The following is a 14,633-nucleotide window of genomic DNA, read 5'->3' on the forward strand; positions in this document are numbered from 1 at the left end:
GTGATTTTTAATCTTGTATGTTGTCAATCATGGGAAGGTTATGTTAAACTCAAAAAAAGTTAATTAAGAAATCCATGTATATTTTATATTAGATATTGCCAAGTTATATATGAACTATAATTATATATTTTAAATATATTGTAACGTATTGATATATATTTTAATTTATTAATCGAAGCATATAGTTAGGCCATGATTTATAAACACGGTTCCCTCTAGGTTTTCTCCTTGGGAGGGTTTTTTGGTTCCCTCTAGGGTTTCTCCCTTGGGAGAATTTTTCTAGCCTCCATTGCTAGATTTTTCTTCTTTTTTTTTAAGGTTTTCCTTCAATCTTCTCCTTCTCTCTCTTTCTCTTCAATCTCTTTTCTTCTGATCTCAATTGTAAATTTTTGTAGGGGGCTTCCATCGTATTTTTACCGGTGGTAAGCCCCAAAAAACTTTTTAATTGCTTTCAATAAAAGATCACATCTTTATTGTGGAGTTTGATCTACTATTAGGTTTAATTTATTTGTTTGTTCGTCTGTCAAAGTTTGAAGATTTAGGGTTTCACAATCTCCAAAAGTGTCTCGAAGGCCATATGAGTTTTTTCACCCAAACAACTATTCATATGTGGATCTCAAGCCGAATTAGTGCCAACTCACAGATTGTATTGCTTCAGATGAAGATTTTTTATAAAGGCGATCGTTGATCAAATCTGCGATGTAACTAGTTCTAAGGTGAATTGTATTTATATTGGAATTTTAGATTTCCTCGCAATTGTTTGTAAGTGCCGTTTGGCTATCTTTCATTAATGAAATCCTTTCTCTTCTTGTCAAAAAAAAAATGATTTATAAACAAAACAAAACAAAAAAAAAGGGCATAGTTAGGCCATGTTTAGTTCACCTTATTTTTACTTATTTTAGAAAAAAAAAAAAATGAGAGTGAGGGATAGCTCAAGTGGTTAGAGCTTCTCTCCCGGTTCCAAGAGATCCTGGGATCGATTCTCATCCCCACCCTTGTGGCTCTCTAAACACCAAAATAATAATAAATTCAGATCAAATCAGATTATAAAAAATTAAAAAAATCATATAAGATCATCATTAAATGTATAATTTTTTATTGTTAAATATCTTTAATTTTGTAATGAAAAAAATTATGAAAATTACATAATGAAAAGATGCACGTACATCATTACGAATCAAACAAGACCTCACTTGATATATTTTTCCTTTATAAATTATCATACGCATAAGGTCAAAGTTTGGTCAAATCAGACAATCATATCAGATCAAACCAAATCATATATCACAATCAGATCAGATAAGCCAAATCAAATCAAATCATATATCACATCAGACAAATCAACAAAAATAAAGTGAATTAAATAAGCCCTTAGTCATGAATTGAAATCAATGTATTATTTGCATGGGACATAATTATTAACCTGTCTCCTCTTTATTATTAGGGCTTTTATTTATTTATTTTTGAGTTGCAAGGTGATGATAAACAAACATAATCTGGGTTTTCTTCACCAAAAGAAATAACATAATCTAGGTTTAAAAAAAAAGAAACAAACATTATATAAAATCATTTATGAATGTATTTCAATAGTGTAATAACATAAATCAACATTGAAAATTAGTGTAAAAACATAAATTTTATCTTTTTTTATGATGATTTAGGCAAGTTACTACTCCCCTATTTTCTTCACTGTAGTATGATACAGGCAAGCTTAGTTTATCTTTCAATAATTTTATGGTTTCTCATGTTATTAAAAGGCGGGAAATTCGGTATATCTAGTTGCTAGATGGGATACGTGTGGTATTCCGAAGTTGTATATTTGAACTCCTTTCCCAAAAGCATTCGGTATCTGATGGAGCTAGATTTGCAATAGATTCCTTGAGAAATATGATGGCTTGAGGAAAAGAAAAAGGGACAAAAGAGTGCATCTAGGCGCATAGAACCTATATGTTTAGCATGCATATAGGAGGGTAGTATGGGGTTTTTATTATATTTTTTAATTTGATATTTTTCTACAGTGGTACATTTTTGTGTATTATAATGTACCATTAAGGTATTAATTGTATTAATAGTACTTTTTCTGTACTATTATACATGTGGTGGTACTTTTTGTTATCTTATGTCGTTGATTATTTTCTCCTAAAATACTTACCACCTATCACTTATTAGACTGTAGTGGTACATTTTGTCATCCTATATATTTCTAAAACATATAGGTGCTATGCGCCAATACTTAACCCAAAAACCCGGGTGTGAATAGGATGGCTTGTTTACAACTTTGCAAGGAGTGTAGGAGCACCGTTGGTCCTTGGGGGTTGAGAAACATTTTGGAAAAGACAGTTTTTCAAGAATTCACGTTTAAAACCTACTACTACTATGCATTGAATATTTTGTTATTATTTGATATAAGGTCTACGTCTACCTTTATTTATTTATTTTTATTTTTTATTTTTAAACAAGGTCTACGACTCTATGTCTACTTACTCCGAATAGTATGTCTAGAAAAATTGTAACTTAACCTTTCCATATTAACCAAGTAAAACGTAATAACTTTAACTTTGAGGGCGAGAGAAAACTCAATTGGTTCAAGCCTCCTTTTGGGTTTCACGAGAATTTGGGATCGATTTTCATCATATGTTCTTGTACCAGTCTAATAATACTCCGTAAAACACTTTGACTTTAATCATTAACATATTTAAAATAAATTTTATCATAAAATATATTTTTAAGTAAGTATTAATATATATTTGAAGGTTTACAATACGGATCCGAGTATCAACTTTTTATATAATTATATAATTATATTCATTTAGATCAAACTAGTGTATCGGTATGGATGTTGTGTCATTTTTTTTAATTTATTTTTTTAGAAGGAATGTATGTTGTGTCAATTTCTAAGGGAATATGAAAATATATACACGGTTTGTGTATATATATATATATATATATATATATATATATATATATATATATATATATATATATATATATATATATATATATATATATATATATATATATAGGGGAGGGATCCGGTAAGAACCCCTAGATATATAAGAATCCATCTCAACCGTAGGATCAAATTGTTTTAGACGGTTAAGATTAAAACACATGTCCAACTTTTTCAACCCCTTACCCACCTCCCAACCTTTTCTCTCTCCTCTAACTTTCTCTCTCTTCTTCCCGATTTTCTCTCTCCTAAAACCCCCAAAAATCTGATACAAGTTGCAATTTGAAGGATTTTCGCTTCAGGTATGTTTTTCTTTTCGATTTTGTTCAAATTTTCATGAAATTAGCATGATGTTCAAGTGAATTTGCAGTTTTAATTGGTGATTTTTGCAATTTTTAGGGTTCGGATTTAGGGTTCTATTTTTGCGATTTTTAGGAGTCGATTTTTGCGTATTATTTTGTGCGATTTTTGAGTTGGATTTTTCGTATGGAGTTTGATTATTTTGAGTTCGAGTTTAGCAAATTTAGGGTTCGAATCTTTGCGAATTATTTTGTTCGATTTTTGCGAATTATTTTGTGTGATTTTTGCGAATGATTTTCGATCGATTTTTGTTCGATTTTCGATCGATATTTGTTCGATTCTTTTCAGACTTTTCTATTGAATACATTCTGTTATGAGAGAAGGTTTATGGTCCATGTTTGGGTTATGTGTTATGCTAGCAGTTTGAGAGAATAAATTGTGATTTGTGGCTAATTAATGGGTGCTTACTGCTCAAGAGTAGATTTTTTTTTGTGGATTTATGTACTGTGCTTTGCATTGTTAGTATCCCTGGCTGCCTCTAGTCTCATTGTGTTGTTTCTATTGAAATTAATATTTTGCTGTTTGCTTGACATGTTTTGAATTGGATTTTGTCTGGATTCTTATTTACTAGAAGAATCTTGAACAGCTTCGAGCATTAGGATTCTTAATTTTATTTCGGTAGAGGTTGGGATTTGTTTTTAGTAATACTGGGAGCATAATCAAGCCCATTAAACACTATGCTGATTTTTTACTGGAGAATTGGGCTTGTGAGTATTGGGAGTATATTCAGCCTGGCTTGTGATTTGTGATTGTTTGGGTGTGATTTTTCATCCATACGAAGGCTTTTTTTTGGTCTTGAAGGTATGGTGGTTTGAGTCTGACTAAAGAAGGATTTCCATTGTGCTCTTCATTAATATATAATATGCTTAGTTTTAATCTCTGCATTTACTGGTAGTTTCTCTTCGTGCAGTAGTAGTGACCGCTGAGTAAAGGTGTCAAAAACTAACCTGACCCGATCAGAACCTACCAGAACAAAACCTGATTAACATTTCGACTTTTTAGACACGCTAATTTAGCGTGGCTCATTTGAAATAGCCCTGATCCAACTCACCGAACCCAGAGTTAGTTACCGGAATTGATCCCTCTTGGTGGGCCATAATTTAGGTCTAACAGCACACTTGATGAGCACTATTGAAAAATAATGATCGTAGGGTGATTGAACTTATTACCGTATCAAATATTTCGTACGTGTTTATACTTGTATAATTGATGCCTGAAATGTAGTTGCTATTCAAAGCCATGAAAAATATTAATTGTTTTCTAATTTTAGGTATATTATGCTTATGCTCTTAATTTAGATGTATTATGTTCTAAAGATTTATTTGTGTTGTGGGCTGCGTGGCATTGTAGAAACAAAGGCATCTTTGAGCAGGAATCGTTTAATGTTGTTGAGGTAGCAAGAGGGTGGATGAATTACGTCAGAGAGAGCAATGAGTATGCATCTAAAGTGACACAAAGGGCTGCTCCTACTGTGTGTCGTGCTCCTAGCTCTTGGTCTTGCCCAAATGTTGGGATGGTGAAGGTGAATTGTGATGCTCATATGGGTGCAAAAACAGGCTTGGGCGTGGTTATTAGAAGCGAGTAGGGGCTGCTTCTTGCTGCTGCTGTCCGTCAAGTGGGTGCAGGGTGGGACATGGGAGCTGCTGAAGCTGCTGCATGCAGGTTTGGCTTGCAGCTTGCCAAAAGGCTGGGCTTCACAGTTGTTCACCTCGAGTGAGATGGTGTGATGGTGGTTAATGCAATTAAATCGAAGGCTAAGGGATTCTCTCCTATTTTCTTGCTTTAAATGTAGGTGTATTATGTTTATATTTATGTTCTAAATTTGTCATTGAGGTAAAACATTTAGCATAATGATCTAGGGTGGAAAAAAAATAAAAAATTTAGAATATTGGGAAAAAATAAGAGCATAGAAAATAAGTTTAGAACATAGGAAAGCAATTTAAAACATAGGAAAAAAAATTTAGAGCATAAGGTGAAAAAATTTAGAACATAGGTTAAAATTTAGAACATAGATAGAAAAAATTTAGAACATATATAGAAAAAATTAAGAACATTGAAAATAAATTTAGAACATAGAGAAAAATTTCGAACATAGGAAATATATTTCGAACATAGACAATAATATATAGAATATAGGAAAATAATTTAGAACATAGTAAAAATTTTAGAACACATGCAAAAGAAAACTTAAAACATAGGAAAAAAAATTTAGAACATAGGTAGAAGAAAATTTAGAACATAGGCTAAATAATTAAAACATAGAAGAAAATTGAAGGCACATGTTTAGAACATAGGAAAAAAATTTAAAGCACATGTTTAGAACATAAGAAAAAATTTAGAACATAGACAAAAATATAATTTAGAACATAAGAAGAAAATGTAGAGCACATGTTTAGAACATAGGAAGAAATTTAGAACATAAGAAAAAAAAATTAGAACATAGACAAAAGAATTTAGAACATAGGTAAAAAGAATATTTAGAACATAGAAAAAAAAAACTTTAGAACATAGGTAGAAAAAATTTAAAACATAGGAAAATAAAACTTTAGAACATAAGTACACTAAATTTAGAACATAGGAAAATAAAACTTTAGAACATAAGTAGACTAAATTTAGAACATATGAAAATAAAACTTTAGAACATAAGTAGACTAAATTTAGAACATAGGAAAATAAAACTTTAGAACATAAGTAGACTAAATTTAGAACATAGGAGTAAGAAAAAAAAATTTAGAACATAGAAAAAAAAAATTCTGTTTATGTTCTAAAGTACGTAGTATGATTATGATAATCTTTCTAATATTCTCGTTCATGGTTTAGAACAAATTCAGTATATTATAGAACATATGTTAAACCTATTAGCTCAATTGGCAGAGCACTATGCAAATGCATAGAAGATGTAGGTTCGATTCCTACATAGGTTAACTCTATAAATAATTTCAAAAACAACTTAACTCACATACAACCTCTTGTCTTGACACAATGAAAATGAACCTACGTGGGATTCGAACCCACATCTTTTGTGCATTTGCACAATGCTCTATCCGTTGAGCTAGTAGGCTAATGTATATAAATCATTCTTTTATATTCTAAGATTTTCTATTATGTTCTAAAGTATTTCTATTATGTTATAAAGTTTGCTATTATGTTCAAAAGTTTTCTATTATGTTCTATTTTTCCCTTTATGTTCTAAAGTTTTCCCTTATGTTCTAAAGTATTTATATTATGTTCTAAAGTTTTCCCATATGTTCTAAAGTTTTCCCTTATTATGTTCTAAAGTATTTATATTATGTTCTAAAGTTTTCCCATATGTTCTAAAATTTTCTATTATGTTTTATTATATTTTTTTACTTATGTTCTAAAGTTTTCCCTTATGTTCTAAAGTATTTCTATTATGTTCTAACATTTTCTATCTATATGTTAGTTCTAAAGTATTTCTATTATGTTCTAAAGTTTTTCCTTATGTTCTAAAGTTTTCTATTATAATAAAAAAAACAATTTGAAATTAAAATCCAATAATAGAAAAACTCAAGCAAGAAAAAAAAATTTGGAAAAAAAATTGAAAATGAAAACTAGAAACTTAAAAAAAAAAAAAAAAAAAAAAAGCGAAAAAAATTAGGGAAAAAAGAGAGGAAAAAACGAGGAAAAAAAACGAAATAAAAATAAAAAATTTGAAATCGAAAAAAAAAACTGGAAAAAAAATGAAAAATAAAAATAAAAAACTTGAAAATAAAAATCGAAAAAAAAAATGGAAAATGGACAATAAAAAAAAACTGGAAAATATAAATAACAAAATGGAAAATCGAAAAAAAATTGAAAAATAAAAACAGAGGAAAAAACGAATTAAAAATAAAAAATTGAAATCGAAAATAAAAAAACTGGAAAAAAAAACGAAAAATAAAAATAAAAAACTTGAAAATAAAAATCGAAAAAAAAAAAAAAAAAAAACTGGAAAATATAAAAAACAAAATGGAAAATCGAAAAAAAAAATTGAAAATAAGAAATCGAAAAAAATGGAAAATCGACAAAAAAAAAAAAAAAAAAAAAAACTGGAAAATAGAAAAAAAATCGTAAAAAAAAAATTGAAAATAAGAAATCGAAAAAAATGGAAAATCGACAAAAAAAAAAATGAAAAATAGAATAAAAAATGGAAAATCGAAAAAAAAATCGTAAAAAAAAAATTGAAAATAAGAAATCGAAAAAAATGGAAAATCGACAAAAAAAAAAAACTGGAAAATAAAAATAAAAAAAAAACTGGAAAATCGTAAAAAAGAATCGAAAAAACAACTTGAAAATAAAAAATCGAAAAAAAAAACCGGAAATTAAAAAAATATATTATTAAAAATCGAAAAAAAATATAAAAACCAAAAAAATAAACTTTAAATTGCCAAAAAAAAAAATTCAACAAAATCGAACCAAATATAAAAACAATTGAACTTAAAATGGCAAAAAAAAACGCAAAAAAAAAAAAAAAAAAAAAAAACTTACCAAGTTCTTGAGGTAGAGGAGAGAGAACAGAGAAAATGCTGAGGAGAGAGATTTAGGGTTTTCTTTTATTTAAAGATTGAAAAAGAGTTATTAAAATTACAAAAATGCCATTACTAAAAAGGGATTTTAGATGGTTAGATCAAAATCATTGAACGGTTGAGATGGATTCTTATATAGAGGAGGGTTCTTATATGAGCATTCCTCTATTTATATAAATATATATATATATATATATATATAATATTATCACGTCTCTTCTTTGCTTCCTCTTTCAAAATTGCAAACACCACCACAAAAAAATTCAAAGAGATAATATAATTCTATAGTCTATGATAATGGAAAATCATGTTGTTTGCATACCATTTCCAGTACAAGGTCACATAAGGCCTATGCTAAAACTTGCTCAACTCCTCCATTTTAAATTCGATTTTAACATAACTTTTATAAACATGTACCACATCCATCAAACCTTGTTCAAAAATCACCATTCTTCTTCTTCCGATAAAAAAACTCATCCCTTCTTTCAATTTGAGTCTTTTCCGGAAAACAATGACCCGAAAGATCTTCTTTCCGTCATCAACTCTATAGTCGCTAACAATCTGGAGCTCCCGCTTAAGAAGCTCCTAGCGACAAAACTTGATAATAGTAATAATAATAGTAATAGTAATTGCTCGCAACCGCGAGTTAGTTGTATGATTAGTGATGTTACTATGTCATCCTTTACACATAGAGTGGCTGAAGAATTGGGGATTCCTGCTGTGTTTCTTGAGACTGCTAGTGCTTGTAGCCTTCTAGCTTATTCACATTGCCGCCAACTTTTTGACAAGGGTATCATACCCCTCCAAGGTAAGTACTTTTTTAAATAGTTATTAGTACTATTTTACTAAGTAATATAATTCACACTAATTTGCATTGTTTCAATTAAATGGTCTAAAGGTAATTTGCAAAATGGATGCAATATGTATTTGCTTGAAGTTAATGGTCTAAGGACCTGTTCACATTTATTGAATTGAGGTGAACTGAACTGATTGGAACTGAACTGAACTGAATAGAGCTGAAATGAATATTTTATGAGAGAAGGAAATAAATTAGGAACAAAACTGAACTGAACTAAACTGAATTGTTTGGAGCTGAACTGAACTGAACAGAAATTAAGCTGAAGTGAACAGGCCTTAAGTTTATTTAATTGATGCAATTTATCTATAGTATAATCTTACGACATTTTATTTGCAATTTGATAGATTTTTTTTTTTTTTTTTTTGGACAGGAATAGATATATTTTTGTGGTATCAATTGATTATTATTAAAGATACAGAAATACTTGCGTAGACCTGGTTCATAATAATATTATTGTGGACCCGAGATTTATATTCGCGCAACTGACATTATATTGAACATAGTAACCTTATTTTTAACATAGTAACCTTTATTAAAAGTTGTATAATGTTTAATACTATTGTGAACTTGAAGTATGACGTTATAACCCTAATTTTAACATAGTGACCTTTATTATTAATATTCACCTTATAAAATATTTCATTAAAAAAATTAGCCTCTTATAGCCTATATATTACTATAATGACTTTTATTTTCAACATAGTGACCTTCATTTTATTATAGTGACATTTTTTTTATTAATAAAACAACCATAGTTTTTCTAATGTTAGTGGTCCATAATAAATTAGTGTGAACCAGGTCCATTTAAGAATTTGTATTAAAGATAATTTGAGAATATAGAGTATGTCCGAACAAAATTGGAGCAACAAGGGGCCAATGGATGAATAATAGTCGATCATATGATGTGAAATTGTGAATAGTCAATACGAGAGAATTGTGTACCACCACAACCACCCTTGTCGTTATCTTAATCCATCACCGTCTTCATTTAAGTGATTAAGTCTCCCATTTAATTGCAACACTTCAATATTGTTTTCACATGAGATTGTTTGATGAGCCTACATCAAAAGAGTGTAAAATGGAGAGAAATTTAAAATATCACAACATACTAGAAATAGCATGTAAAAGTTAAATTTTAACAAAGCAAACATTAAGACGAATCTAAATGATAAAGGGGATTGGGTTGCATGCACATAGGTGTCCACTTTATAAGTCCTAGGAAGAGGTTTTACCTTAAAATCATATGACAATGAGTTAGAGACTTAAAGGAGTAGCCCCTAAACCTTATAAAATTAACATTACTTTCTTTTTAGGTAATCATGTTGTCCCACATCATATTTAGGTAAAAATATATATATCTTAGTGATATTGTCTAAGATTAGGATATTTAGGATTGTTTAATTACCTATAAGAATTTGATATTGTATAGGTTATCTTTTGTGGGCTATATATGATGGCCAAGAATATCAATACAGCTTAAACATTTATCTAATAATTATTTTGTCATTTTTCAGACAAAAGTTGGTTGACAAATGGTTATCTTGAAAAGACAATAATAGATTGGATACCAAGTTTGAAGGGAATATCCTTAAAAGATATGCCAACCTTTATTAGAACATTGAGCCCAAATGATATGAATCATATGATGCTCAATATTGCTATGTCAAATGTACATAGAGCTCTCAATAAGTCCCAAGCCATCCTCATCAACACATTTGATGCCTTGGAACATGATGTCCTAGAAGATCTCTCCACCATTTCTCCTAACATTTATCCAATTGGACCCCTTAATTTGATGGTGGATCATCATATATCAAGGAAGGACACCATTAATATTGGAGCAATTAGTTTATGTGATGAAGAAGATTCTTCAATTGATCATGAGTATATGAAATGGCTTGATTCTCAAGAGCCTAAATCTGTTCTCTATGTAAGTTTTGGCTCCCTTGTTGGAGTCGACCAAGAGACATTCATTGAACTTGCATGGGGGCTTGCAAATAGTCTTACAAAGTTTTTATGGATTGTGAGATCTGATCAAGTCATTGAAAAGAGTTATACTATCGAATTCAATCGATTTAAGGAAGAGATAAATGGTAGAGGTGTGCTTGTCACTTGGTGTGACCAAGAGCAAGTATTGGCACATCCTTCTATTGGAGGGTTCTTTACTCATTGTGGTTGGAATTCAACAATTGAGAGCATAAGTTATGGGGTGCCAATGATTTGTTGGCCATCGGCTGTAGACCAATTGATTAATTCTTGGTATTGTTGTAATCGTCTTGGCATTGGTATGAAGATGAGTGAACAAGTTAAAAGAGATTATGTTGAGAGGATGGTGAAAGAGTTGATGGAGACAGAAAATGGTAAAGAGATGGGGATGAAGGTTGCAAAGTGGAGAAACATTGCAGTAGAAGTAACCATGAGTTCACATGGATCCTCATATGATAATTTAAACAATGTAGTTAATAATGTATTAAAAGTACATCAATAAGTCAATATTAATTTTGTATGTTGTTGATTATGAGACGTTTAATATAATTATGTTGAACGTAAAGATAGTTACTTACGATTATGTTTGAAGTATCTTGTACAGTATTTTTTTTTAATCAAGGAAATCTTAACGGGATATTTTTCGGCACATAAATCGAGAAAAAAATGAAATTGAATGGTAAATAACTTCTTTTTTTTTTTTTGAGGAAGGCAATTAACAAGTTAGTAGTACTTTTGGGCTCTAGTTTGTAATTTTTTTTTAAATGGGTGCAATTGGCAAAATATGTATTTTCAGTGACTATAATTGGCAAAATATATGCTTTATATGGTTGCAGCTGATAAATTTTCCAAAAATGAAGGAAGTATTAAATTATTGTTGACTTGAATTTGTAGTCTTTGCATAAAAGGATGCAGTGATGAGAAAAACAACGTCGTAGACCCTCTTCAATGGTGAGACTCAAGTGAGTATTTTTAAGAGAGAGAATGTATTGTTTTGTAATATTTACCAATAAGTTGCTATCTAAACTTAGCAAGTCTAAAAGAAAGTTGCTAAGTTTAAATACACAACTTTAAGTCTCTTTTGATAAAAAAAAATGTGGGTCTCTTGTTAATATTATACGAAGTAGTATATTGGCCTTGTTTGGCGGTTGGCTGTTGGCTGGTTCACTTGGCTTGTTTGACTAGCTGGTATGTTTGGCTGTTTATTATGGCTTTTGAAATTGGCTGTTTAATCTGGCTGTTTATAAAAGTGTTTGGTAAATTAATTGTTGGTTGTTGTCTGTTTATTAGATAATTTGTAGGCCAACAAGCCAACAAAAAAAGCTACTCAAAGTAGTTTTTTCATTTTGGCTTAAAAGTCAGCTTTTACACTGGCTAAAAAGCCAATTACCAAACACATTTTTGGCTGTTTGACCACATAAAAAAGCTAAAAGCTAACCAAAAAGCCACCAAAAAGCCATTTACCAAATAGTCCCTTTTATAATTTATTTAGGTTTTACCTTTTTTTTCTTTTTTAAAATAAATACAAATTAAAAAACAATTCCTCACAAAAGAAAAAAGAAATGAATTTGGTGGGCCATAATTTAAAAGTGACATTTATGTGTGAGTCTCACCATTGAAAAATTAGACTTCACATGCTAAATTATGGTCGTATAATGACTCAATCAGATGATAGCGTTTTTGCATACCATCTGTCCGCGAAATTCTACAAATCGAAAACCCTAATCTGCGACTCTGCACTCCAAATCTCATCAGACATCTTCATCTTCTCTCTTTCGTTGAGGTAATCTTCATTTTTTCTTGCAAAGTTGCAATTATATACGATTATTAATTTTATGCTCAATTAATTACGAATTTGAAGTTTGTTTATTATTAATTTTTTTTTTTTTCAAATATGTAAGATTTAGTTCATAAAATACTGGGAAATTTTATCAATAGAATTTTTTGGAGATTACATTGAGTTTACTTTTTTTTGGGAAATGGATGAATTCTTATGACTTATACAAGTTCTTCGTATTATCCAAGTATTCTCCTATAATTTGAAAATTGGAAAAATGAGATTTTTAGAGGAGATTGAATAAGCTAAGTATCAATTTGGAGTTTGGGATTTGGGGTTTAAACTGAAATGTGAGTGATGCTATGAGTTTGTTGTCAAACTATGAGTTATGTAGAATCTATGATGACTTGTTGAGTATAGAAGGAGAAATGAGGGTTCCAAATGAACTGAAAGTGAAAGGATTGAGCTTTCTTGTTGTTGGGATTAAGAGATTTCAGGATTTCGTGCTGTGCTAATTGAGGGATGTCGGGTTTTCGTGTTGTGCTGATTGAGGGATGTCGGACGTTTGTGCTGTGCTATCTGAGGGATGTTGGGCTTTTGTGCTCAGCTAACTGAGGATTTTGTGGCATTTATGATGTGCTATTTCAGGGATGTCGGGGTTTTGTGCTGTGTGGTAATTGAGGGATGACGGGCATTTGTGCTCAGCTAACCGAGGATTTTGTGGCATTTATGATGTGCTGTTTCAGGGATGTCAGGGTTTTGTGCAGTGTGGTAATTGAGGGATGTATTGCATCCGTGCTATGGTAATTGAGGGATGTATTGCATCTGTGCTATGGTAATTGAGGAATATATGGCTTTCATACCGTGCTATATGAGGGAAGTCGAGTTTTGTGCTGTGCTATATGAGGGTTCGGTTGAATAAGGATTATGGAAGTGGAGGCAAGCTTTAGTGGAATAGGGAGGGTAGAGCGATAAATGATGCGTTGGGTGACGTTGGGTCAATGTGTGCAACCTTCTATTGTGCCATAAGGACTTTGATTTTCTTTGGTAGTTTTATGTATCTTCTTTTTGCCATCCAACTCATTTGTGATTTGTGTTTTTGTTATAAAAAATGCAGTGTTAGTTTGTGTGTTTATGTTCTAATTATTATTTTTTTAAGGATCCTCTTGGTTCAGAAAACCATGAAAAGACCATGGAGTGATAAAGAAGATGAATCATCAGATGACGAATCATCATCTAGTGATACTGAATCAGAGGCTGAGGATGAGTCTGGAAAGCCAAAGTCATCACAAAAACCTTCTGGAGGTACTTAAGTTTTTGTTGTTTTCAATTCTATTTTGTTTATCGGTGTGAAATAATATGCTTCAAAAAAATGGGGAAAGAGTTCTTTTTTCTCATATGGATAGGTCTTTGAGACGGCTGGAAAAATTCTTTCATGCTATATAAAGGAAATTGATCATCTGGGTTTTTACTGAATTCAAGTGAACTTCCTAGAATACAACCCTAAATTATGGTCTTAAATTCAATTGACTTCCTAGAATACAACCCTAAATCATGGTATTAAAGTCAATGTGAGGCAGAGTTATGTATTAAATATGAGGATTTGTGCTGATCATGGAAACCTCAAATGATTTAGAGCAGTTCATATCCTTGTGTCTGAGCTCCAGAAGTAAATATTTCTCCAGAATTTGCTTGTTATATATCATAGTTTAGCTCTTTATATGCAGTAAAATCTGCAAAACGAAAAAGCGGTGGAATTGATTTTGAAGCTTTGAGCCGCCATGGTTATAAAGGAGGCCTATCTGTCCTGAAAGTGCCTCCACCAAAGGAGGATCCTAATCGAGACTGGACTTGGTCTACTGGCAAGGATAGAAAAAAAGATCAGGAAAGTGAGGAATCGTACAAAGAGCGTCAGAAAACAAGAGCTGCTTTAGCAGATGGAGAAGAGCTTGCAACTGCTATTACTCAGAAAGAGAAGAAGACTTTTGCCCAGAAAGAAAAGAGAAAGAGAGACCTCGGCCAAACTAGTAGAGGAAAGAATTATGTTGAAGAAGAAAAGAGAATGTTAAGAGATAGCGGTGTATATTCTGGATTTGATTGTTGAAGCATGCAGATATTTCTTAACTCCAAGTAGGTTGCTCTGTTTGTGCATTTCGTACGTAGACAGATCCATGT

General features: G+C 30.8%; 2 protein-coding genes across 2 annotated transcripts; both read left to right on the top strand.

Moving 5' to 3' along the window:
* The first annotated feature begins 8,056 nt into the window (after positions 1 to 8,056).
* LOC145609022 (7-deoxyloganetin glucosyltransferase-like) lies at positions 8,057 to 11,295 on the top strand. Its single transcript, XM_081664597.1, has 2 exons — positions 8,057 to 8,644; positions 10,210 to 11,295. The coding sequence occupies exons 1-2, from the start codon at positions 8,128 to 8,130 to the stop codon at positions 11,181 to 11,183; spliced, it is 1,491 nt and encodes a 496-aa protein (XP_081520723.1). The 5' UTR covers positions 8,057 to 8,127; the 3' UTR covers positions 11,184 to 11,295.
* Positions 11,296 to 12,334: 1,039 nt separating this feature from the next.
* LOC145608109 (uncharacterized) lies at positions 12,335 to 14,587 on the top strand. The gene is made up of 3 exons (XM_081663710.1): positions 12,335 to 12,464; positions 13,618 to 13,763; positions 14,186 to 14,587. Exons 1-3 carry the CDS (start codon positions 12,337 to 12,339, stop codon positions 14,560 to 14,562), a joined length of 651 nt encoding a protein of 216 aa, XP_081519836.1. The 5' UTR covers positions 12,335 to 12,336; the 3' UTR covers positions 14,563 to 14,587.
* The last annotated feature ends 46 nt before the right edge of the window (positions 14,588 to 14,633 follow it).

This window comes from Chenopodium album, chromosome 23 (genome assembly GCF_948465745.1).
Source record: "Chenopodium album chromosome 23, dcCheAlbu1.1, whole genome shotgun sequence".
Classification (NCBI taxonomy): Eukaryota; Viridiplantae; Streptophyta; class Magnoliopsida; order Caryophyllales; family Amaranthaceae; genus Chenopodium; species Chenopodium album.